The 26625-nt window shown below is 39.4% G+C and overlaps 1 protein-coding gene across 1 annotated transcript in view; it reads right to left on the bottom strand.

The window, feature by feature from the left end:
- The window catches only part of DNAAF9 (dynein axonemal assembly factor 9), a 66271-nt gene that overhangs the window by 4378 nt on the left and 35268 nt on the right, over positions 1-26625 (bottom strand). Inside the window, exons 15-33 of the mRNA XM_039723866.1 lie at positions 26409-26453; positions 25902-25947; positions 25483-25594; positions 24966-25036; positions 24115-24165; positions 23221-23308; positions 21045-21148; positions 18277-18423; positions 15565-15653; positions 15252-15350; positions 14891-15008; positions 14015-14103; positions 11868-12026; positions 9922-10047; positions 7893-7930; positions 2839-2974; positions 2406-2492; positions 887-993; positions 134-208 (exon numbers count right to left, since the gene is read on the bottom strand). Of these exons, the coding sequence (XP_039579800.1) occupies positions 134-208; positions 887-993; positions 2406-2492; positions 2839-2974; positions 7893-7930; positions 9922-10047; positions 11868-12026; positions 14015-14103; positions 14891-15008; positions 15252-15350; positions 15565-15653; positions 18277-18423; positions 21045-21148; positions 23221-23308; positions 24115-24165; positions 24966-25036; positions 25483-25594; positions 25902-25947; positions 26409-26453 (1787 nt within the window). The remainder of the gene's footprint in view (positions 1-133; positions 209-886; positions 994-2405; positions 2493-2838; positions 2975-7892; positions 7931-9921; positions 10048-11867; positions 12027-14014; positions 14104-14890; positions 15009-15251; positions 15351-15564; positions 15654-18276; positions 18424-21044; positions 21149-23220; positions 23309-24114; positions 24166-24965; positions 25037-25482; positions 25595-25901; positions 25948-26408; positions 26454-26625) is intronic.

Genomic DNA, 26625 nt, shown 5'->3' with positions numbered 1-26625 from the left:
AAGGAAGGGTCTGATAATTGTTAATCTAATCTAACATCAACACTGGTGCAGACAGAATCCAGGGCAGAAATACTTTTTTGAACACATATAAGGTGCAGTGTGATCACAACACCTCAGAGTAATTTGCCCTTACCTGAAAACTTCACTTTGCCCATGATGTGATAAATGTTTCCAGAAAAAGGACTTGGCTTGAGCAACGACTTAATTGCTGTTTGAAACAGAAGATAAACAGATTATCTCAACTTATTTTTCTTCTCTTTGGTGGAGCTTCTGGTAAAACCTGTGCAGCTGATCTCTAATCCACATGCCAGTGCTTCCAAAGGAAAAGCTGCCATGTCCCTTGGAATCCCACTATATAATATTTATTTTCTCATTCTTTGCCATGGAGTTTGGGAAATAAGGTGAGTTTGGCATAAGGAACTCTCACAGTGTGTGTGGGAGGTAAAACCCTCCTCTTTAACACCACTTGGCTAAGCAGAGAAGGAGAGGTTTGATAATGTATTTACTCTAGAGCAGTTTTCTAGTAGCTACAAAGAATTATTTGGCATAAAAAGTAGAAGCTGATGGTCACTTATAAAACTGCATTTCAACACTACCAAATACAATGAGACATAAAATAAAAAAGCAAACACAGGAAGTTGTCTCAGTCCTAGAAACCAAAAATTCAATTAGACTTTCATCCGAACAAAAATCATGGGACAATTTTCCAGAGCAGACACTAAGGAACAGAATTTACTGTACTTTTAGGAAGGAAAGCTGAGTTTTCAATTAAAAGTTAACTTCAGCAGTGATTAAACAACTGTGTTACGTCAGTGCCTTCCTTCCCCTCTATCCCTCAGCATCCCAAGCTTGGATTTCAATCAAGTCAGGCAAAGTTCACTGGTACCTTTGCATTTGGTGACAAATCGCGTTTTCTCCAGAGGGCGGCTGAACCACACACAGATCTGAACCATGGGAGGGAACACGGGCCCAGCCCCGTACCTGCCCTCGTACCTGGGGACAGAACAAACCCCTTCAACACACAGAAATCACAGCAGCTTCTGCTGCTCATCCAGCAAAGAACAGCTGTTCTTTCAGCACAGATGAGCCTTGCTCAGAGCAAGGGAAATACAGAGATTTTTTTCTCCTGATGCCAACAGCATTAGGTTGGTCAAAGCACTCAGGACTCCTTTTCATGGAGTCATGAAATGCTGGGAGTCAGAATTTAAAAATCATCTCATTCCCACCCCTGCCATGGGCAGGGACACCTTCCCCTAGGCCAGGGTGCTCCAAGCCCTGCTGATCCAGCCTGCCCTTGGACACTTCCAGGGATCCAGGGGCAGCCACAGCTTCTCTGGGTATCCTGTGCCAGGGCTCAGCACCCTTACAGGGAAGAATTTTCCCTAACATCTAATCTAAATCTCTCTTCTTTTAGCTTAAAACCCTTCTCCCTTGTCCTGTCACCATCTACCCACATAAAAACTCACTCTACTCCTTTTTTAAAAGCCCTCTTTAGGTACTGCAATGCTGCAATAAGTTCTCCCTGGGTGCTCTTGATGCTCTTCCTGCTACTTTCCTTCTCTTCCACTCTACCCAGATCCAATTGTTGCATACTGTCATCAAATAGATTAACAGCTGCCCAAAAGTTTGAAATCTTTTCTTTTCCTGCTCTCTCTCTTTGGCTCTGATGATATTAATTCAATATCCTCACCCCAAGTCTTGTGCTTCACTCCAGTAGCTTTATTTGGCTACTTGCATTCAATTCAGAACCAAATTTATTAAGCAAGAGATACAGAGGACTGCAAGGTATGATAAATAAATGATGTTTCCAGCACGGAGCCTGGTCAGCCAGCAATTATGCTGACAGATTTCTGCCAAAAAGGTGCAGCAGAAAAAATTGCAACAAGATGTGTGAAGAGCCCTGAGCCAGGAGAAATCTCCCTCGGTGCTCAGTGGAAAGTTTGGTGCCACGTGGGTTTGTGCCTGAGCTGTGCCAGGGCTGTCACTGAGGTTCCTGGCTTTTGTGAATAATTACTCTGCTAATGGCCAGACTGACAGAGCAAGTTCATTCCAGTAATGCTGAATAGCTGTCAGGATGAAATTACTCCAGTCATTATTGACCTCACCCATCCCAATCCTTCCCAGTTTATTCCCACAGGGTTCTTGCCTATTCTTCTGGAAAGCAACAGTAATCTTGCCATTGATTTAAATGGTGGCCAGAAAGGAGCTTTTTCCCCCATAAAAGGGCAGCAATCTTGTATCCACTAAGAATAATCATCAGCTCTCTTAAAAATGATTTACAAAGCTGCTGCCTGTTCCAAATGAGTAGTCTTAGGGAAAAAAAATATAAATGAAGTTAGTGAAACATTTTAATCTTCAAGTTAATTAGAAAAATAGTTTTAATACTTCTCAGTCTAGATACTTGCCAGCCAGGGTACATTAAATATCGAGCTCTCATCATCTGAGGACTTGAAAAACTGCTTTCTGAGAGAATTAGTTCAATATCCTCGTTCCTGTAAAGAGATAAAAATGAAGATTTTTAATTTTCTAAGTTAAATAAAATGGCCACTATCTACTTACATAAAACATAATGTGCTAGTGACAGTAAAATTAAGAGCACTTTTCCTTTAGTATGGCAGTAACAGCAACATAAATCACACTCTGCAAACAAAACACATTTCCTAATCCCTGTATTTATGTGCTCATAAACGTAAAGGGAAAATCCCTTTTGCACGAGAAGCAATTAAGAAAAATCTGCATTTCCTTCCTATAAATCAGCAGAGTAAAAAAAAGGAGAACAGAAGTTTCTGAGCGCTCGTGGCCCATGTGCCAAAAGCAATAAATCCTGATGAAAGTTACCTTGTTACAATCCCATTTTCTGCCAGGATGAAGGAAACTCCAGGATTTGCTGCTCGGATCAGGCTCTGCAGCTGCACCAGGAGTGGGTGCCTCTGCTCTGTGGCATGACTTGTGAAAACCACGTTACTCACCAGTCCTGGGGAAGGAAATCAGGGGATCATTTACAGCTCAGGCATGTAAACAGTGACTAATAAACCATTCAGTGATATTCCAACCATTCTTCTCTTATTTTCCTTCCCTCTCACTGCATTCTTTCATTAAAGACAAAAAGAAAATCCACTACAGCAAAAAAAAACCAAGCAGAGAATCTTCCATCTAACAGAATCAATTCAGACTCAATCCATAGAATCTATTAATTAAAATAACAAATCCATACAAGAATCAATCTGAGCAGGAGTAGTTTAAGCAAAAGAGAACACTAAGGTGTAAAATCTCTTGGTGAATTCAATGTGTAGTAAGACAGCTACACTGAACAGCTAAAAATCAGTATTTTGGACACTCAGTTGCCACTTCCAAAAACAAGAGGAGGGTTTAGGGTTATTTTTTGTCTTTAAAGACTCCAAAAGGTTATTCAGACAGCAAGACAGAACCCATGAGGCATCAAAAAGATAGCAGAAAACCATCCAGTTAATTTCAGTTACAGGATCCCTGCTTTCCAATTATACATGATTTTTCTTGCAGCCCAGTTCCTCAAAGAAACTGCAGTGTCAACATTTGGTGCCTCCTCAGGATGGCTGTATTGTCCTGAATGTGAGGGAAAGAGAGGAAATGGAAAGGAAACGGCCTCAAGTTGTGCCAGGTGAGGTTTAGATGAGATGTTAGTAAATATTTGTTCATGGAAAGGGGTGTCCAGCTCTGGCAGAGCTGCCCAGGGCAGTGGTGGAGTCCTCATCCCTGGAAGTGTTCAAAGAACACGTGGATGTGGCTCTTGACAGGGGTAATGGGAAACTGGGCAGTGGTGCTGGGCTGCTAATTGGATTTGATGATCTTATAGGTCTTTTCCAACCTCAACAGTTCTGTAATTTTACAATAAATGTTATTTCTTTGCTCATGATGTGCAGTCTTGCTTTGACACTTTCCTGTGACTACAAGTGGAGTGGAAGGAAGAACAGAAAATCTCCAATATCCACAAACAACTGAGCCAGGATGCATTTCCTCTGCCTCCAACTAATTAAAGCAAAGATGTAACAAATGATCACACCTGATCTGCTACCTGCAGTAATTCCTGGTCTTTACACAAGGTCTTAAATCACATTAAACCATGCTGCTTTACACACAAATTCCTGCACCCAATATTTCTGGGGCACTTCCACTGCACCACAGACTCCCAGTCACTGCTCTTTGCATCACTGACCCTTCCAAGCCAGAACTTCATTAACAGCACAAATCTGCATCACTGTGTTTCTCTTTTAACCTTGCACAGAAGTTTCCACTCCAATTTCAGGAACATCCCTGTCTTCCCCAATGTACACTTGCTCTTGGAGGAGGGGGAAAAGGAAAGGAGAACAGCAAGCACTCTTTGAAATTTAAGCCATGTGCTGGCTTGAAATGGTATCAAGTTTGGGGATATTAATCTTGAAATTAGATAAAAAGATGAATAAGATAATTGTACAATGATTAAGATAATCATTCCACCCCTGGAATATTCCAGGCCAGGTTGGATGGGGCTTGGAGCAGCCTGGGATGGTGGAAGGGGGTTGGAACGAGATGAGCTTTGAGGTCCCTTCCAACCCAAACCATTCTGGGATTCCTGAATCACCCACCACCACCCTGTGGCTGTGCCACAGAGCTGCCACTGAGTCCCTGTGACAATTGGCAGCACCATGCCTTGGAGAGGATCCATAACTGTCAAGGATAAGCTGGAAAGCTCTAAGTTAAAAAAAAAATATCCAGTAATGAACAAATTTAACCTTTTCTATTTAAACTGCCATCTCTGTTTCTATGAGATGCATTTTGAAGACCACCCAGTTTTGTTTAAATCTTTATTTATACACTCCTCTAAAGAAAAGAACCCTTGCAGCCTGGGGAATAGCATGTTCAATGGAAGCAGGAAAGGAACAGGAGGGATGGATTAAAAATACATATGCTGCATGAAAATAATGGCTCCTCTTTGCTCCCTAACTTACAATGGGAATATTTAACAATGGTGATGTCTTAATTTGTGTTCTATATGAAATTGTTTCACAAGGGATGCCAGGGTGCCCTTGGACTAGGAAGGTATCATCTTACAGCTTCTGTGCAAGAAAGAAAGGAAAGAAAGACAAAAAAACAAAGAAAAGAGAGACAAAAGGGAATTACAGCACACAGATGGTGGCAGGAATTTTTGGTGAAATTTAAGGAAGTATGCACAGGATATTCCTGTTGGTCATTCTGCTCTAGCTTTGTCAGTTCTCCCCAATCCCCATCTGCCTCTGTCAGTCTTGGTGCTCCCCAAACAGAAATTTTGGGAAATGTCACATTGATAACATGCCCAGGAACCCCTGTGATACAGAGAAAGGCAGCAGCAGGCAAACCCAACTCACTCCCCACATTTGGAAGGTAGAAGGAGAAAGCACAGCTCCAAAGTCTAATTAATTCCTACTTGCCTACGGCTGCACTTGGCTTTTCTCACACCCACAAAGTTCTGGTTTCAGATCTGTACAAAGCCCAGTACAACACTGCCAGAGTTCTGCATACTGAGAATTTCAGACTTTCTGTACTAACAGACCTTAACTCCCAAGAAAACACTAATTTGACTTGCAGACATAAAGAAAGCTTCCAAAATTAATTAATAACACTAAAATTAAGTGTATTGTTTGGTTAAAAGCATATAATATCACAAAGTAAAAAACTTAGAGTTTAGAATTTTAAAATATAGTAATATATATAAAACTAAATAAAAGTTTTAGAACAAAAGCCAGTCCTTCTTCTTCACCTTCTTCTTCCTAAGTTTGAGTAGTATTTTGTAATTGGACAGAAAAGTCTGCATTGTGGACTTCAAGTTATTCAAGTTCATTATTAACTTGAAAGTAAAAACAATTTAAGTATCATTTCTTAATTAGACAGTTTAACCTTAAAAAACCTTGTAACAAAAATTTTGTACCTTATTAGTAAGACACTAAATACAAAACCCACTACCTATAAAACTGTAATAGAAATTTTAAAAAATAAACATTTAAATCTAAACACAAAGTATCATCTCAAGTACCTTCAATCCCAACTTCAACCAAAAAAAATGCAAAAACCAACAAAACACAGTCCTGGCCCATTGGTGACACAGCAAAACAAACAATACTGGGGTGCACAACATTCCAAAAATATGAATTAATATCTCTCTGTGGATCTCTCATTAAATCTAGCTGTTGTTGCACCAAAAATGAATTCTCAGGTGTGTGAAACCATAATGAATTCTCTCTCAATTGTTCAGAGCAGCTGTGGCTGCCCCTGGATCCCTGAAGTGTCCAAGGCCAGGCTGGACAGGGCTTGGGGCACCCTGGGACAGTGGGAGGTGTCCCTGCCATGGCACTAAAGGCTCTTTAAGGTCCCTTCAACCCAAAGCAGTCTGTGATTCTATGAATTATGCAGATGTAAATTCTCTACTGCACACATGACACAATTCTGCATCTGTCTGGAAAGTTTAAGTGTGCCACATCTCACTTCAAAGCATACTTTTCCTCCTCAGCCTTTTACACTAAAATTACCCCTATTTTTGTGAAACAATTTCTTTCTACCAAGTGACCCCTGGGCCATCTGATGTCACATTCTATATCACAGAACTGGATGACAACACTTTGCAATGTGCAGAAATTATTCCCTGCCACAAGAACATTCCTCTAACCTCCAGTATTTGTAATTCTTGCAGCATTTTGACTGCAAGAAAATCAGCTACTCTTGTCCTGGGCATTTTGCAGTTTCTCCTTCAACAATGACCAATTCTCACCCAATCCAGTCTGTACAAATTCACTTTAAGGAAAACAAAGCTTTGAGTATTTGTTTTATTTATTCTTTCATAAAACAATTTGCACCTTTAACTTCTCTGTAGTTATTAATAATTCTTCATATTCTTAACATTCTCCTGCTCTCTTCAATTTTACCAGTACACATGATAATTTTCCAATCTGGAGCACCAACATTTTTCTCCAAATTAAATATTGATTTATATAACAGCACCCACTTTCTGCCCAGCTTGTTCACAACTTCATTCTTTAAGGTTCTCTTCACACATGAAAAAGAGGTGGCAGCACTCTGGCAGCCAAGCAGAGCAATCAGAGTTTAAGCAGCCACAAGAAGAGCACAGCATCCTACTCTGATTTTCCAACAGCTGCATTTAAATATGAAGACAAAATAAACCCAACCTGGCCTTGAACACCTGGGGCAGGGATTTGAGGGCAGGTGAGGAAGGATCACATCCCATTGATGCCAACTCCTGCTCTAATTCCCAAGCTGCCAAGGAGGACAGTGCAGCCAGTGACTGATTTCAGGAATAAAACTGAACACACAGGAGAGGACCAGCCCTGCAGCTGAGCTGCTTTGCTGCAGGGGGAGATGAGCCCTGCAAGGACCCTCCAGGCCACACCAAGAGGAGGATTTGGGGAACAAGGTCACCCCTCATTTTTCCCTTTTTAATAGAGCAGAAATGAAAGGAAAGCTCCATTTCCTCACACATCCCTAAAGGAGGGTGGAACTCCAGTCCAATCCATTTCACTCCCAGTTACAACAGCTCAGTGTAGAGCAGTTTAATTAATGTCTAATTAATGGTCTTAGGAAGCCCATCCTGCAGATGAGAACTTCAAAATGGATCATGCTCCAGAATTTTTTCGTTTTCTGCCTATGATGTTTGACAGAGATTGTCTGTTCTTACCTCCAAGAGTTTATAATGATCCTTTGGCTATGTGTATTACTAGCACAAAATAATAAATACAGGTATTTATTTGGCCACATGGCTCAGTTATTTGTAATTCTTACAGCATTTTGACTGCAAGAAAATCAGCCACTCTTGTCCTGGGCATTTTGCAGTTTCTCCTTCAACAATGACCAATTCTGTAGAGCTCTAAGTCAGGAAAAGTGACACATACCTTGTGAACACTGGTCCAAGAACTTGGGAAAAAGAAGCCTAAAAAACCAGAAAGTTCACATATCAAGAATGGATTTATTATTTAAGTAAAACATTTACGTTCATTGGACACTGACAGAGTCTCACAAACCAAACCATTTTCATGCTTCTTTTCCTCAATCCATCTAACTGCAACATCCTCACAGATTATGTCTTTCAGGACTTTTTCCCCAAAAATCAATTTTGTAGATGGTTTTAATTCTCCAACAGATTTTTTTTTCTCCCACCATGCAATTTCTTCTGTACTCTAAGGAGTCAGAAATGCTTCAATGTTATTTTAATTCATATTTAAACAATAGGAATTTAAAGTTTGCCCTAAAGAATTGTGCCTTTCAAAGAGTGGGAACTTTCCATAGAAAGCCTGGATGTACAGAATGCCAATTTCTTCTGCTGTGTCAGACAAGTGACAATTCTTTTCAAGAGCTTTATCATGGACACAAAACCTCAAGAAGAGTATTTTACCTGTTCCCTTCAATTCCCTCTCCCCTGCCCTGGTCTGCTGATTCAGAATGGGGAAAAGCTTCATGCCATGCTCATGGAAGAGCTGGATCTCTACAGTGATGAACTCTGAGGCAGGAAATGGGTTTGATTTTCTTGAGTGCAAGTTTCAAGCCAGACATGAAATCCACTCTGTTCCATTCTCACACAGTGAAATCACCAAAGCTTCCCAACTGCAAGGTTTGCCATTGGCACTGTGTGGCTGCTTGGGAAATTTTTATCAGGACAAACTCCAAAGCAAAATAGAAATAATCTACAGCATAGGCTGAGCCTCTGCCTTCAATTGCTTCTGCACTTGAGGAGACAAACAGTGTGAGAGGACTGCAGGCTGCTGCTGCTAAACACTACACAGTACCATGACTAGGAACACGTTAGTAAGTTAAAAATAAAACAGAAATAGAACTTGTCTTTCCTAGAATTATGGAAAGAACAAGTTTAAACAGCACTCCAGCATCAATTCACCAATTGTTGATGTAGTCTTTAATATTTATTTGGTATCTTTGTCACGGAGACAAGAAGAAGCAGCAAGGTAAGGTCTATTTATTGACTACTGCAAAGCACAAGCAGCACGTTGGTTAGTGTTTAAGAACAGCCAGGAAATGTCAGGAATGCACTTTTAGAAACTGCTTGGGCAGTTCTCCTCTAAGCTGTGATGCACAGTTTGATCACAAACAGAAGCAGTGCTACCAACTCCGAAAACTCTAACTGCTGGAACTTACTTTCATCAAATCAGCTGCAAGGCATAATTAAAAAATTGGAGTGTTACAATTTTACAGGTAGGTCTGAGAAATGATTTCCATGTTTTTTGAAGCCTGGAGCACACACATTTACTATGAACCCAAACTATTTGCAAAGGTCAGTGACTTGGCTCTGTGACCATTTCCTCCCCACCCTGGCTCTGCAGTAACCCAGGATATCAGATTTTAACACTTGCAATGCTTTGGCTTCCGTGCTTTGTCATTCTCTTGCTATTTCAGGAATTGTTTCCCTTCAATTCCATATTTTAAACCCTTCAATTCCATATTTTAAACCTGTAAAGTCTTTTCAAACATCCAAAAGTGGTGGCAGAATGGATAACCCAAACTGAGATGCACATCTCGAATTTCAGTCTGACTTACTACAAGATTGCAAAAAAGAGAATTATTCAAGGATAATTGACTGCCCAAATGTTATAAAGCCCTTAACTAGAGGATTAGTACTTAAACAATCTTTGTTTATTCTTCTAGGAGCTGAACTACTATTGGAGCTGAACTTCTATTGATATTCTATATTATTAAATATATAGAATAAATAAAATATATAGAATAAATAAATAAACCAAGTGCCATCCTGATATACCAAACAGCACTTCCAAGTTCCTCCAAGCTGGATTATTAAGCAATTTTATGGGATTTAAGTGGCTTTTGACCATCAGAAATCACTAATTATTATGAAAGTGATACCAAAAATTGACATCTTTGCTCTTAAACTTGTAAAAATATTTCAAAGCACACCTGTGTTCCATGTAGCAGCTCAGAGGCTCCACACAAGTGTTGATTGCTCCAATGATGAAAGAAGATTTCACATCTGGGTCAGGGTGAGTCTGCAGAGCTTGCACAACATCAATAACATCAGTGTACCTGCAAGAAACCAAAATAAAAAATGGATACAGAGAACCAGAACAGGTCCCTACCCAGGAAGAAATTGATGGCTTGGAGGAAAACTGGATTTCCAAAAGAGCTACCAAAAGAGATGGAAAGCAGCTCAGAGCTTGGCAAATCCAGACAAATTAAGCAAATCCAGACAAATTAAGCAAATCCAGCAAATAAACTAACTGGAAGTTACATTAAAAATCAATTATTAACAATCCAGAGAAAAACAGTGTAAACTTTGCACTGAACTGGAAAAGTCCAGCCTGCAGAAAGCACAAAAAGCACAATATAACACAAACATTTTATGCCTAATGCCAAGAAAATTAAGCACAATTTGAGTTTAAAAAAGAATAAAATAACAGCCTCTCTCACTTATCAGCATCCCAATTTAAATATTACTACCATTAATGTATCCATTTTTTATCAGGACTTGAACCACTGTTGCATTTTATCTCTGTATGACATCGAGGCTTAGGTGAACCTGAGTTTTAATGTCAGGTATTTATTTCTCAGGCAGTTACAAACTTTCCTCTACTGTCAGTTATCAGCTGAATGGGATATTTAGAGAACTCCAGCTACTCTAAAGCTGTCTACCCCAACACCCAACTACCCATAAAGAATGGAAAACTTTCAATTATCTGTTCCTGAAGCCAGTGCTGCTACCAGAGTATCAGTTATTTTGCCCATCAATGAACTTAACACCATCCCTACTAATTAAACAAAAAAATAAATAAATCTGGCTCCAACATGGAAAAAATTATGGTTTTTAACACTATCAGAATGGACCATAATGAAGAAAATGCTGAGCTCTATTTGTACATCCTCAGTGAGAAGGATGAAGTGGAAATCACTGCAGCCAGGTCAGGGTAGTTCTTCTTGTGACTTCTAATGACTCAGAAGATGATCCTGGCTCACAAATGCTACATTGGATGGAAATGTCAAACACAGGTGGCTCAGTCTTCACCTTTATCCCACAAGGAAAATGGCATTTATCCAAACACATCACTAAGTCCTCCTCTGTTATCACCTGCTCTACCAGGCAACAGGAGATTTCTGACAGTTTGATTTCTGCTGGCAATTCTGGAGTCAGAATCACAGACCAGTTTGGGTTGGAAGGGACCTTTAAAGGTCATCTTAGTTCAACGTCCTGTAACAACCAGGGAGGTTCCACCACCCCAAACTGCTCCAACCTGGCCTTGGACACTTCAGGGATGCAGGGGCAGCCACAGCTGCTCTGGACACGCTGTGCCAGGGCTGCCCACCCTCACAGCCAGGGATTCCTTCCCAGTATCCCAACCAAATCTCCCCTTTTTCAATCTGAAGCCATTCCCTGTGTCCTGTCCCTCTGTCCCTTGTCCCCAGTCCCTCTCCAGCTCTCCTGGAGCCCCTTCAGGCCCTGGAAGGGGCTCTGAGCTATCCCTGGAGCCTTGTGAGCATTCCCAGCTCTCCCAGCCTGGCTCCAGAGTAGAGGGGCTCCAGCCTTCAGAGCAGCTCTGTGGTCTCCTCTGGACTCTCTCCACATTCTTCTGCTGTTGGGACCTATGAGCTGAGGCAGCTCTGCAGGTGAGATCTCACCTGAGCAGGGCACAGGGGGAAGAATCCCCCTCCCCTGCTGCCCACACTGAGGGACCAGCCCAGCCCAGGGGGGTTCAGGGCTGTGAGTGCAGCCAGCACATGCAAGGAAGGTTAAGAACCCCTTTTTTACAGGAACAACAAAACCAACAGCGACAGAAAAGCTGAGTTTGGCCCAAACATAAACCAGAATTCCCTTATTCTACACAACAGTTCCAAGATTTTGGATTCTTTACCCTTGCAGCACCACCAGGAGCCTGTTCCTCTTCCCAGTGTGGTTGGGCTGATGGACTCCAAGGTTGTGCTGGGCCTCCAGGAGCCCGGCCAGGAAGCGCTGGAAGTGGGAGGCACTGAAACACTGCGGGCTGTCCATGGTCTGCCGATACACAATCCACCTGAGCACAGACAGCCAGCAAAGCCATTGTCAGCTTGGACATGACACACACACACGTGATCAGGGCTTAAGAAGAAAAAGGGTTTTTATTTTGTGTGGGGTTTTTTTATGTTGTGGGGTTTTGGGTGGTAAAACCAACAAAATAAAAACTTAACAAAGTTAAGTTATTAACTACGTCACCGTAACTTGTTATATTCATTGGTGCAAAGTAATTAGAGTCAATATAATTGGCAAAAGTTTTACAAAAATTTAATAAAGCACATCTGCAGATCTACTTATGCATGTAGCTTAGCTTACAAAAGTGTTCATGTATCTTTTCTAATCTGTTTCCATACTAACAACTTTGTTTTCTTCCTTGCTATATAAATACACTCAAAATCATCAATTGTTATTTCTTCTATTAACTCAACTTTACTTACAAGCCAATTATCCAACCTCTCCACAGAACACTTCTGTTTGCTTCCTATTGCCCTAGATTGCAAGGCAATGTGTGTTCTATTCCCATCTGTCAGAGGTGTGGCAGTTATTTTCTGTTCATTGGGCACTTTTCTTTATTTCTTCCACTACCAATCCTCCCTCCAGGAGATATCTGCTGTTAATGGGCCATTAATTATTAATTCTCTTCTGTTCATGGCCAGTGAGTGTCCCTGCATGGCTGATCAAATTCCATCATCCCACTGGGAGATGCTCTGCCCAGGGGAGGAGCCAAGCATTCCTACCTGGATACAATCTGAGATTTTGGGACACCAGATCAGCCTTTCCACTGCATTCCCAGAGGAGCAGCTGCCTCTTCCACTGGATTCCCAGAGGAAAACTCCACCTTTCTACAGGATCCCTGCTCCAAGAGAACCACACCTGACACTCCAGGACTGCAGCCACAATTCCAGCCGAACTGCTACCAACACCCTGACCCACAGGTTGTATTCTGACTCTTTCAGTGTTTTTTCTTTTTTATTATTGCATGTATTTTGGGATTTTTTCCCCTTTTCCTAGTAAATTATATCTCTGACTTGGAGTCTCTCACTGGTTTTGCTTTCAAACCAGAACACCTATTTTCAAGCAACAGACCAAAATGAAGTTTGACAAGCCCAAAGTTTTCACATCTCTCATCATGATCTCATTCCACGTGGCCACGTAGGGAAGGGGAATTTATTTGGCTTTTTATCATTTCCAGCACAAGCACATTCTTTACATGGCTGCCAAAAGGGTTTGTGGGTGTTTTTTTGTTGCTTTTCAATAAAACTATGTTCACCAGCTTTTTTCAAAGCTGTACATCATATGAGTAATTCTGATCACTGGCAGTGATGCAGTAAACAATAATTCGACAAATCTAATTCAAGACTCTGGGCACGAAAATATTTCACTGCAAAAAAGGAAAGTAACAATGACATTTGCAGGAAAACATGAGGAGATGTGTTATTACACAACCTTCAAAAGTCACCTTACGTGTTCGCCCTATAACAGAACCACAAAACTGCTCTGAATCAACTTGATAAAATCAAGACATTGAGTTAAAAGTAAAAGAACAGTTCAGAACATGGCAAAGATTAAATGCTAAAGTGTAAAAGGATAAGATTTTTTTTTATTTTATTTTTCAGAAGCTCTATCAAGACACAGAGTGGCAAATTCCTATAGCAGATTTATCTCATTGCCATACATCAGATGTCCTGAATGTACCTCAAATCAGACTAAATTAAAAACAATGCTGTGGCAAGGACTGCTAGTAGAGTCTTTTCTCAAAAAAAACCCAAAAAAAAGCATTTTAGAATCACTACAAATCAATAAATGGAAGCTCTTCACCACATGGAATAGGCAACAAAGAAATCTCCTGTGCTGTTTTTCTGTCCAAATGTATAAATTTAAGGGCAAATCTACCTGTCAGTCTGAAATTAGGTTTAAGAAAACACCAAATGAAACAGTGGTAATATTTTTTTTGCCTTCATGCCAATCTCTTTTTTTGGTGATCTGTGTAAGCAGAGCTGCACCAACCTGCCATGCTCCTTGGTAAAAGTGACAAGGAAAGAGCAGAGGTCGCTGGAACGGCACCCTGGGAGCCCAGTGAGGATGGTGATGATCACCTGCAACACAGGAACAGGGCACAGGAAGTCTAAACACAAAATAACCACAGAAATACTGGTGCAGACACCAAAAAGGATGTTTTCTATGATTCATATAGATTTTTCTTTCTTTTTTAAGAATCCACAGATAAACCAACCTTAAAATCAGATTTTAAAACGTTCCTAAGGGTTTATTAATGGTCAGAATGGTCTCTGAACCAGACCCCAGCAATACTGCAAGGAAAAATTATATTCCTACTGCTTTGGCTTTGTTCTCAGCAGATTTCAAAAGCTGGGAAGCTCCAAGGAAATATTTTCTCTGAAAATGCTATTTAAAGCCCACCTTCAACTGGACAATTGTTATTGCCCCTATAGAGAAAGGAGTGTTGTACAGATAATATCAGCAAATGTTAAATATCATGTGCTAACTCTATGCTATTTAAAGGACTTTTATGTTCCAGAGAACAATTCAGTTAAATTATTCAGCAATTCATAAAAACAAGCTGCTGCTTTAGGGCAAAGTCTCTCAGGGCATTAGAGAAAACACTCAACTTAAAGATCTACACCTCATTTTCTGCCTCTACTTCATCAGGCTGAAAGGCCATTTGCACTTCCAAAAGATTGTTTAAATGGAAAAGAATGAAGTATATAATCAGGAAAACAAGACAAAAAACTGGTGGTAGTGGAGGAGGAGGCAGAGCATGGCTGAACATGATTAGTGTTTTATCACACTACAACAGAACTACTGACAGAATATTCCAAATATTCTACATGAGGGCTAGGAATTATTGTGGAATTGTTTCCTTACCTTACCACCTTCTGCTTTGCTGTCAGAAATGGTTTCTGACTGTTGGAGAAGGACAGGAAGATGTGCCCTCATCACTGGTTTGGTGCTGACACTGCTGACTGTGAAGTGCTGCACAAACCTTCCAAAAATAAAAGGTTTACTTCTTTACAATTGACAGCAAAAATTTCATCCATATAAATAACTGGGAAATTACTAAAACAAGAGTATGAAAAGGTCAAGCTAGAAAGGAAATAATTCATCTCAGAATAAAAACATCCTAGTGTAAAGAGAGAATTATTTAAGAAACATTTTTAGATGGCTATCACATTTTTGTCTCATTTCTGACAGAATTAATCCCTTGAACACAAAAGTAATTTCTCACCTCTCCAATCCTGGAATGGCAGCAGACAGTTTCAGCTCCCTGCATCTTTCCCCAGAAGCAAAAGACAAGGCATTGAAAAGCTTCTGGACACTGGAATGCCTAAAAGAAGGAAATTAATTAATTAGTTAAAGGAGAAACCTAAAAATTTCTCTTCTTTAAACCACATGGGTATATATTAAACAGTACCAAAAAAAATTGAGTGTTGCACTAAGAATGCACCATTTTTAAAAATAATTATTATCAAAACCAATAAATAACAGCATTTTTCTGATTGCAGCTTCTGTGTAACTGCACTGCAGTGGCAGGAACTTACAGCCTCTTTTGTTCCTCAGACAGGAATTCTTCTGGGACAACCCTTAAAGATAATCCTGAGTTTGTCTGGTTTTGCCATGCAGAGAAAACCTGGAACAAACCAGATCTATGCATGAGTGTCATTATTTTCCCAAATTTGCTGTGAATTTGTTTAGGAATTGGTTTTGCTCACCTAAAAAAAACAGACACATTTTCACAAGCCATTAAATATTGCACAATAAAGGTTTTCCTGCAAGAGAAGCTGTGGCTGCCCCATCCCTGGAAGTGTCCAAGTGTTGGATGGGGCTTGGAAAAACCTGGGAGAGTAGAAGGTTCCCTGCCCATGGCAGAGGGTTGGAATGAGATGTGGAGGGTTGGAATGAGATGTGCCTTGAGGTCTCCCTTTCAATTTTAGGATTCAAATGCACTGATCAGATTTTGCAACCTTTTCTCTGGCTAGCCTGGAAGTGCTTTAGGAATTTACTGAAACGGCCTCGTTTTCCCTGATAGAAATGTTGATGTTTATAGCCCAAGTGCTCTACAGCAGGAACTGAATTAATTCAAGTCTCTTTGAAGCACTGCTGTAATTTTCATGAGGTGAGATTGCAGCAATCATTACTCGAAATTGAAGAAAAACTCTGCTCCCTCCCAAAAGAAAAGGAAACCCTTCGTTTCTCCAGGGAATGTTTTGGCTCCCATCCAATTGCTCCAGCCAAGACACATTAATCTGAATGGCATTGGGAACCTAGAAATCAGATTCAGATGAATCACAAAGTCCTGTCAGTGTTTGGAATTTCCCTTCTTTTCATAAGTTAAGGCAACAGCCATTGTCATTTTTCACAATAACTGTCTGCAAGACAAAACAACTGGGGGGGGACACGACTGCTTTCCATTAAAAACTCAGCTTCCCAAACACAAGGGTAGGAGATAAAAACCATCAAAATAAAATATACTTTTGATATTAACAAAGGCAATATTGCTCATGCAGAAGGATCCACACAACTCAAGAAACAACCACTTCAAAACACACAGAAGGGACTCAAAGAAATGCCTGGGAGAGATGGAAAAAAGGAATGGTCAAGGGAAATTTGTGTTCTGTAAGAGTCAAAGGGTTGGGGATAAAGTGAAAATATAGGTCAGGCTAACAAGTGTTAGAAATATAGAAATATATCAGGTCCAGAAGAAATATATCAGGCTCTTTTGTATAATTCAAGGAAAGCTTAAGAAAGAGCTGCTATGGCATGAAAGAAAAAAATGAGAGAAATCAACACATCCCAAAACCTAAACAAATTTTCCTCCTGTACCATTTAGAGTGAGGATGGCAAAGGCATCACCTCATTCTGCACAGCAGATCTCACCTCTTGAGCTCAACATCTCAGTTTTTAACAAACCCAGATTTGGGTAACAGGGCACTTGCAATTCCCTAATTCCAGGAGGCTTGGAATAATCAAAGTACAGCTCCAGTGAGTGAGGTATCAAACCAGATAATTGAGAAGAGTAGAAGCAGCACCTAAATTTCAGTGAATCTTTGTAATCTGTGGGCACACAGACTTTTAGAAAGAATTTTGGAGGAAATCAATAAACACCTGAAGGTAAATACTGACAAAACACAACAATATATTTCCATGGTTTACACAATCAGGTGGAGTCAATTTGATGAAGAGTTTTGTTCATGAGAGAACATTCTGAAGACAAAAGATTTGTTTCATCTGCTTGAGCAAAGCAACTGGTGTGGTGCCAAATGAGAAACTTAAACTGCCCAAAATGAACATCAGTGTGGAACTGTTCACCAAAAAATTAACTCAAAGGAGAACAGGAATAAATAGCCCTGAGAAAAATCAACAGAAGAAACAAATACCCTGATCTCATATACTACAAACAGTTTGGATATCTACAGCCAAAAACCAGATCAAAAGAAAAGCATTACAACTATCAGAAGAAAAAAGAACATTTTATAGGCATAGATTGAAAAGAATCTGGTTTTGTTTTATTAGGCCAAATAAAGCAGAAAGAATAGGTCTGAGATTTGTGAGTATCTCGAGGATGTGTTCTGGTAAAGAAAAATAAAACAGATATAGAAGCAGCATTAATAAAACAGGCTGAAAATTCAAATACAAACAAACAACAGATTGCCAACCATTCACAGAGTGGAACAGTGGGAGGAATTTAAACACTTAAGATAAAAGGAGGAGACATTTTATGGGACCATTAATAGGACCAGTGGGGACTACTCACTGAGCTAGGTGGTCTTTTCCAACCCAGTGTGATGAGCACATCCTAAAACCCTTGTGAAGCCCTAAAATCTCCAGGCTCATTTCCTCAAAAGCACTATTGTTATAAAGTTGGGTTTATTAAAAGCCTCTGCAGCACAATGCACGAAGCCAATCTACTTAGGGAATAATACAATGCCATATGGGAGACTGAAAAACTTCAACTCCACTTCCCCAAGGATCACGATCCAAATGTGTCTGACCACAAAAACACACAATGGAACCTCTGCCACTCCATACAATCCCTGCAGCAAATTAGACACCAGAAATGCAGCTCAGAAAAGGAGATTTTAGAGCCCTGGCTGCCTTCAGAAGGCAAAGTGAAAGCACATGGGAGCATTAAACACAACGAGCAGCACCATCACTGGAAATTCATACAGAAATTTGAGTTTCTCACACATCTTAAACACACAGAGCAATTATGTGGTTTCTCCCCCACCCCAACCAAACTTTTTTTACTTTACCTGTGAATAAAAAGCTTTATAAATCTTTCTTTTGGGGAAAAGTGCAATCATCAGAAAGTTGTTCTGCGTGTGGAATTCAATGGGGAGATGAGGGAGCAGGGAACTTCTGAAGTCTATAAAGAGAGCAGCAACAATGCTGTTGGAATCCTGGAAAAGAAAGAAACAGGACAAGTTAAAATTAATATTTTTTACTTTGCATGGCACAGGGATGGAGCAGCAGGGGTGCAGCACCCCTGAGTTTCCACTCTGCAGCTACTGGAAATATCACAAGCTCAAAGGATCTGAGTCTGAGTGAAGCACTAAACTTTTGTCCTGAAAACAAAGCTTAAATTTTAATATCTTCTCATGTCCACACCAAAATCTAGACCTTTCCTCTGCTACTGCTTCAAACAACAAACTTTTTGTCTACACCCACATGTCCAACACAGACAGCAGATGAAAAATTAATTCAATGCCACCTAAAAAGGTGACAAGGGAGGCTGAAGCCCTCAGGTTGTGTTTCCCTCAGAAGCACAGAACTCAAGTTTCATTTTTGTTCTGAGAAAACACTGACTTGTTTTTCTTGGGTTATTTTTTAGTTTGTTTTGTTTTGTTGGATTTTTTTTTCCCAGAGTGGTGGGAGATGTCCCATCCCTGGAAGTGCTCAAGGCCAGGCTGGATGGGGCTTGGAGCAACCCAGGAAAGTGGAAGGAGCTCCAAGGCAGGGGGTGGAACAAGATGGTTTTTAGGGTCCTTTCCAACCCAAACCATTCCATGACTGTGGAATCCAGGACAGGATTTTATATACAAATCTGCACGATGCTGAAGTGTTTTATATTCAATCCTTTTCACATCAAAGTTTTAGAAAATCAGAACAATTTAGAAGCATGAAGCATTTCTGGGAAATGGGAATTCAATTATGTAGGGCTCAAATCAGAATTTTAGTGGCATCCCCTTCACTTTCAATAGAAAGGGGCAAAGAACTCACTGTACTCATTGTTGAGAAGAAAAAGCTCAAGTTGGGGAACTGTAACATAAGAATTGGTATCAACTCAGAGACATTTGCAAACAGAATTTCTCTGCTTTGCTGACTGAAGGATTAATCATAAAAATAATCCTCTCAAAGTCAATGAGGTCACTGAAGAACATACAAAAATATTCTCCTCAAAGAGAACAATTTCTTTTAACAGAAAATGATTTTTGGAACAGAATCCACAGATCCTGGATTCTGCAGGATGGTTTGGAGATTTCCTGAGAAGTGACTCCAAGGCCAACTCATCCACGCTGCTGTCAGCACGAGAAATGTCCAACAAAATCTGCTCCTGGAAAACATTTTGGGCTCCACAAATTGAAAAAAGCTGAAAAGCAGCAGCAGCAGCAATAATCCCCACGGACACGAGGTTGAAAGGAGCCAGCTCCAAGTTTTACAAGATGTTAATGTCGTTGTGAAACCTAAATATTGCTGGGTAATATTTGTTCCCCTGATGAATGGCCAGAATCTCCCCTGCCCTCCATGCATGAGTCCCAGGGATTTCAGGAGCTCAGGGGCAGCTCAGTGCCCAGTTCCTCACAGCACAAGAGTCTGCAACACGTGCAGGAGAAGAATTACAGATATTTCCAAGTTAAAAAGAAGAATATCTCACAGGCATCATGCTAAAGCTGCTAAAAAACCTGCATTTTGCATCACTTCAAAGTAATGTGTCTTTCATTTTAATACATCTTTTTTTTGTGTTAATTGTATCTTTTATTTTAATCAGAGAATTAAATTCTCCTTTTTCTTTTCCATCAATATTGCTGCACGAACTTTTGGAAAGAGCAACCAACGATTCCCCTGCTTCTCCTGTCACTTCTTAAGTTTCAAAACCCTCCACCCTCATATTCTGCCAAGTCAGTAGAACAATAATACACTCCCTGTCAAGGCTCAGCTTCACACAAAAACCTGGCATCATTTCAAGAATGATGGCCAGGTCCCAGAAATAGCAACTTTTATGAAAGTGAGTGTCTTGACTCAAACAATCACAGGAAGGTCAGTGTTAAAATAGCTTCTTAAACGAGGGGCAATCAATATGATGTCCAAGAAAAGGCAGCTAAGGTAAGACTCTCTGAGCTGCTGTGTTTTCATCTCAATTGAATCACATTTTTATTGTATTTTACTGGTTTCCTGTATTGTGGGATGAAATCACCCAGCACAATGCTGCAGGAGGCCGCTGAATAAATGGGGAATACTGTACCTGAACAAAAGGGAAACTAAAGGAAACTGATTTTTTTTTTCCTCAGTGTTTAGGAAACAGTAACCAACACAAATAATCTCTTTTCCACCCTGAAGAAGTGATGGTTAACCCAGTGTTTCTGCCTCGAGGTGGACAGAGCTGAGCTGCCCTAATTAACCTCTCAATTGCCACTGAGCCTGAACACTGCCCTGATGGCCAAGTGAGAGATTCAAACATATTTTTAATAAAAGGCAACATTTTACCTTCCAAAACACCCTATGAACTCTTCTCTGTCCATCCCTTCACACTGTGAGATGTTTGATGAATGTCGTGTTCTGTAATTTTTCTTTTAACAAAAAGCAGTTTTCACACTGTTAACAGCACATTGCTAACTCCAATACAAAATTCTCTCCTCCTTATTCACTAAATTCAGTTAATCAGCACCAAAACTGCAGTGATCTGCATCAGTTATTACAGCTGTACAGACTATTAAATCTAAACTTTGTACCAGGACCCAACAGAATTATTGCTAAAAATTGATGGAAACTTTATGACAGGAAAAAGAGACAAAATACTCACCCCATCATAGAGAGAAATGGAACTCATGTGGTTCTTGGAAATGGAAATGCTGCCGTGGTGGGGATCACAGAACAGAATTCCATCAGAAAAGAAATACAGTTTGCCTAGAATTTGAAGGAAAAAGAATTGTATGAGGTGTAAATCAACATTTCAGCTTCTCATGATGACTGTCTTGTCTTCCTGAGGAAGAAATCTATGTTCCTGCAGGATTTTGTTGCATTTAACAAGCAGTAGATTTGATTTTGGATAAAATTTAGCAATATTTATTTTGTTTTTATGAAATAAAAATATTTATTTTATTTGAGATAATATTTACAACCATTCAGTCTTTACTGGATCTCATTACCAAGGGCAGGAATCATGACTATGATCTGAGTTCATCTGACCCCACAGAACCACTTATCATAAATATTCTGAGGCACTTTTTTTAAGTTAAAAGCAAAAAAAATCCATCCTGCCAAATTTCAAACTTCCAGAACTAGAAAATTGACAATACAAGAACTTAAGTAAAGACTGCATCCAAAACAATTGAAAATTGAATATTGTAACAAACTGAAGTGTAAAAATGTTTAAATAGAAAATTTAAACACTAAGTTTTAATTAAACTTTAAAAAAAAATTAACAGTTACTTTTTAAATTAAAATTTAACCTAATAATTAAAATTTTTGGAGCAACCTGGGCTAGTGGAAAGTGTCCCTGCCCATGGCAAGAGGTTGGATCTAAATGTTCCTGGAGGTCCTTTCCAGCTCAAACTATTCCATGAATTTTATGCACCTTTTGCACCTCATAGTGCCAGACTACAGGGCTGCAACCGCAGCAGAGCCCAGATTTGAGCACAACAAATTGGAGAACAAAATCAGCTTCACTGCCACATAACACCTAAAAAAATTTCATGTTCTTTGCAGTGTTTCATAATGTTCTTTATAGCACCTAACTCTAACTCTCCAGCTCAAGAGTTGGTAAAACACTGATCTTCACAAATCTCAAAAAAAAAAAAATTATTTTTAATTAAAAAAAAAAAGAAAAAAGTTAATTGCTCCTTTGGGGGCACACAGAGCCAGTTTTAACAAAGCAAAAAAAAAAAATCCAGTGTTCTCTAGTTATTTACTGAGTGAACAAGTGCCCACAGCACTGCATTGCAAAAGAGCTGAACATCACACTCTGCATTAACCTCTTCTCTTTGAAATCTGATCAATTAGAGCAAAAGCAGCTGCCCTTATGTGAGGGTTGCTGTTTAATTGCCTTGCACATCATTATTTATCCTCCACACTCCAGGGCAAAGACAATAAAGCTGAAGGTTCTCCTCTAAAAACTGTCAGCACCAAGCACTTAATGTCAGATATTGAGCACCTCCTGCTGCACATCAGAACTGTGACAGCAGCACCTTCTCTGGATAAAATACAGAAATACATAAAACAGAAAAGTATTGTGTCTTAGAAAGAATCTATTAATTCAAGGCACAAGGAGGGAGGGAAATCTAACAGTCCTATCAAATTGTTTTCAGTCTTATTCCTGGGATATTCATGTTGTTTAAGTTCTTGAAGGAAAAGGCACCAAAAAAAGAGGAATAATCCAAGACTTTTTGATACAATATTCTTGTATCAAAAAGCTGTAACTGGATTGGATCTGAGAAGGACCAAAATCAGGCATTTTTCTGTGCCACAGTGAGCAGCTGAGCTGATAAACTCTGAATTCCTGAGAGAAAATAACAGTGGCAGAAACCTGGAACACGTCAGCTCCAGGAGGAGGCTTTGAGAGGAATATTTGCCTTCTCCTCCTGAGCTGGGAGCTCACAGCACTTCTGCAATGGCCAATTCTTCCAACCTCATGTTTGTAAGACACAGAAAAGGCAGAAAACATCTGGCAGCTCATCTGTCAAGGACAGGAGGAGCCAGTTGGGAAGGTGAGCTGTGGGGAAAAGCCTCCTCCCACCTGCCAGGTCTGCAAAGCTCTGCAGGAATTCTCCTTCCAGGACACTCAGGCAGAGGTTGGGGACAAAAATCACACATGGAATTATACACAAGAAAGCTGTGTTTAAGTTGAAATGGAAAGTTTAAGATGATGGCACAGTTTGGCTCACTAGAGTGTGAATCTCAGAACCTCTCTCCTGTTTAAAACAAAATAAAAACCCACCAAAACAACAAAAAACAAGCAAAAAAACTCAACTACATCTCACCTTCTGCAGGCATGGCCTGTGGGTTGCTGGAACAGATATAAACTCCATCACCCCCAGTGAGTAAAGTGCCCAGGAAAGATTTGTCCTCCTAAAAAAAAAAAAACAAACAGCAACATCACAGACTGGATCAAGGACCAATCCAAGCAGGAACATTTTCTCCTGATTTTGCTCCAAGAGAAAATATTTTATTTTCAAACAGCATCAGTCAAGAACTTTGAAAGAGTTTTATCCTGCATGGATACAGAAGGAGCAGGGAAAGAGAGCAAGGCAAGAGGATAATTTTTAAAAGCCCTCCTCCCCATTTTGGCTTTGCCAGCAGCTATGAAGTTACAAGTTATTGTCACAACCACAAGGCTGAGCTTTTTGTTTTTAGTTTGTCCATCTACTGAGCTAAAAGTATATTACATGAAAATAAATCTATTTATAATGAACATGCCTGGGAACCACAAATTGCACCACAAATGTGAAACTCATGTGATTTAAGATGTTTCCAGATTCCAAACTCTTTTTTTTCCTAGTGCTTAGAGTGTTTTCCTTTAGACATTAGCATGCTAATTAAGTTAAAAGAAAGTTGCATCAAGTTTTAGGGGCTTTTGGAGACACATGAGCTCCATGAGTAATGTTTAGTGAGACTTCCATGAAATCATAGTTTTATTAGGACTCTTTCTGCTCTTGGGTTTTATGATTCTTTGAAATAAAGAAACCCTCAAACTTTTACACACAATATATTATTTTGTATGTCAAAGTTTGAAAAAGCCAGGGCAGAACAGGCAAGTCTTGTAGAAGAGAAGTAACACACATAATAAAAAGAGAGTCTGGTAGCAGCTCCAGTTTTTAAAATACTGGCTCATCAAAGTATAACTTCTTTAATTTAACAAAAATATTTAATTTTACCTTCAATACTTGCTGTGCCTTTTCAGACAATTTCACATCACTGTCTTCAACCTGCAACCAGAAACACCTTCCATTTGAATTGTGATTTATACAAATAAAGCAAGTCTAACATTAAATAAAAAAGCATTAAACAAGTTTTGAGGCTAACAAGAACCTCAGGTACTACAGACAGAAAAAGCCCTGAGCCCAGAGAGTTTTAAAAACAATTTTGTGCTCTTAATACTGTGTTACCATGGGACAACAATAATTTCTTGCACCACATTCACCCCATTAAATTGTTTTATAGACTAAAATATTATATAGGTAGAAAGTATGCAGTTTTATTTTTTATTACTGTTCAGGCATGCACTGCCAAAGGGCAATGCCCAGATGGAATTTTCAATTCTTTGGAATTCCATCTCTCACACAGGGTACTGCATCAGAGGTCTTGAATCAGACTTTGCTTTCTTTTGGGCTGATCTAAAATGCCCCAAAAGACACAGAATTTTCAAAAGTCACACTGTGCACTTCAAAAACAACCAGACCTTTAAAAAGATAAAAATCTGACGAGATGAAAATGAAAATTATAATAGTGATAGTAGTAATAATAACAATAATAATTACTATAATTTAAAATTATAATTGAATTTTAAGTAATAATTATAATTTTAAACTCCTGTTATGCATGGAACCATCACTTTGTTTCCACTTAATTTTTCACTTATTGTCCAAATCTAAAAAACCAGAGCATGTTAATATTACAACTTTGTGTTTCAATGCTCAGGTTCCAGGTTTTCCCTCGGCCCAGCCCAGTCTCAGAGCAAGTTTTGCCCTGTGGATGAGCTGAGTTGAGGCTCTGTGCTCTCACTCACCAGCCAGGAAGCAAATCTTGGGATAGCTGCAGTCAGGATAACGTGTCTGGAGTCTGGCTGGATGCTGCCATCTGCAGGGAAGCCACGGGAAACAAAGCAGTGCAATCAGGGAATTATTAAGGTTGGAAAAGACTTTCAAGATCACCAATCCAACCTCTGACCTAATATCACCATGGCCAGTAAATTTATACCACCCTCATACTTCAGAATGCCCAGTATGTTACTTTTAAGACTTGAAATTGCTTTAGTAAATATGAAAATCTTATTATTTTAAGGATTTCTGAGGGTTTAAATGAAGCTTTCACAGCAGAGTAACTCCCAGTCCTCTTGCGCTACAGAGTGCCAAAAAATCCTGATTTATCCTGATCTTTCCATGGCTTCTTCCTTTGCTCTTAGTGTTCCAAACCCATCAGGGTAAGAACAAAAACATCCATTGGAATTCCTTTGGCTCTCCCATCACAGCAAAGCCAACAGAAGGAAAAGAGTGGTGCTGAATTTCAGAATTGAAACCACTCACCTTTTTCTTTGACCTGTATCTGTGATGTCAGGAAGGACTCTGAAAACACAACAGATCCCAAGCATCCTCTGCCTGTGAGCAGGTCTGGAATGTCAAACACCATCATGGATGCCTGCAGCCATCCAGCAGTTGGAGGGAAGAGAAAGCAGAACTTGAAATATTTCAATTGAAAAAGCAAAATTTGTATTTTTCAAACATCCTAAACCACTATTTCTATGTTGTGGTTAAAGCCTGAGATCATAAATGTGTGTTAATGTTTTATTCTGAATTCTGACTTCTTGTTAAACCTGGTCCAGCATCTGAAATCTCTCATGTCTCCTCTTACACTTGTATTCACATAAAAATCTCAGTGTGCCCCAGTAAAACAGACACTTGAGCTCTATTTTCTAATTAAATGAATAAATATTATTATTTCTTACCGTTTTGATCAAACTCAGGCTGTCCTCGTTATCTAATGGAGTAATTCTAGAACAACAATGATAATTACATTTTTTTAAGTTACATCATCTTTCTGTGACTCCACAGCAGCCAAAAAAGCTGTTTTATTTTAAAATAAACACTTATTTGTGCAGGTCATTTCAGTCAATTAGTGTGGGGATTAAATAAGCACAGTTTGTAATATCAACTAATTAAAAAGCATTTTTAAAAGGAAACTCTTAATGAGCTCATGCTGCTTCTACTCATTAACAGTTAATAAAAATTAGTCTGCCCAACTGCTTTTTATTCCTTTTAATGTTTTTAAGATTCCACAGAATTACAGATATGAAATCACTCAACTACTTCATACACAAAAGTACTGAGCACACCTTGTGTGAAATAATCAAACACAAAGGTTTTTGCAGGAGTTCCAAGTGGAGAAAAATTTATTTATTAGTGTATGAAAAGCACTAATTAATAACAAAAAGTGGTAAGACAGTGATACAAACCTGCCATGGTTGTTCACAGCCTGGATTTGAAAAGCAATTTTGGAGCTGTAGGATAGAAATTGTACAGGTGAAATGTGTGGTTTATATTTTTTTAATGGAGAAAATAAGCAAGAATAGACTTAAAGCAAAAGAAGTGATTAAGAAAACTGGAAAATGCAATCATTATAATGACTTTTATAGGCTGAATGCATTATGAAATCCTGAAATCTGGCAGTTG

Source organism: Passer montanus, unplaced genomic scaffold, assembly GCF_014805655.1.
Source record: "Passer montanus isolate IOZ18808 unplaced genomic scaffold, ASM1480565v1 scaffold109, whole genome shotgun sequence".
Classification (NCBI taxonomy): Eukaryota; Metazoa; Chordata; class Aves; order Passeriformes; family Passeridae; genus Passer; species Passer montanus.
Note: the sequence above shows the minus strand (reverse complement) of the source record. Positions and strands in the feature narration are given on the sequence as shown.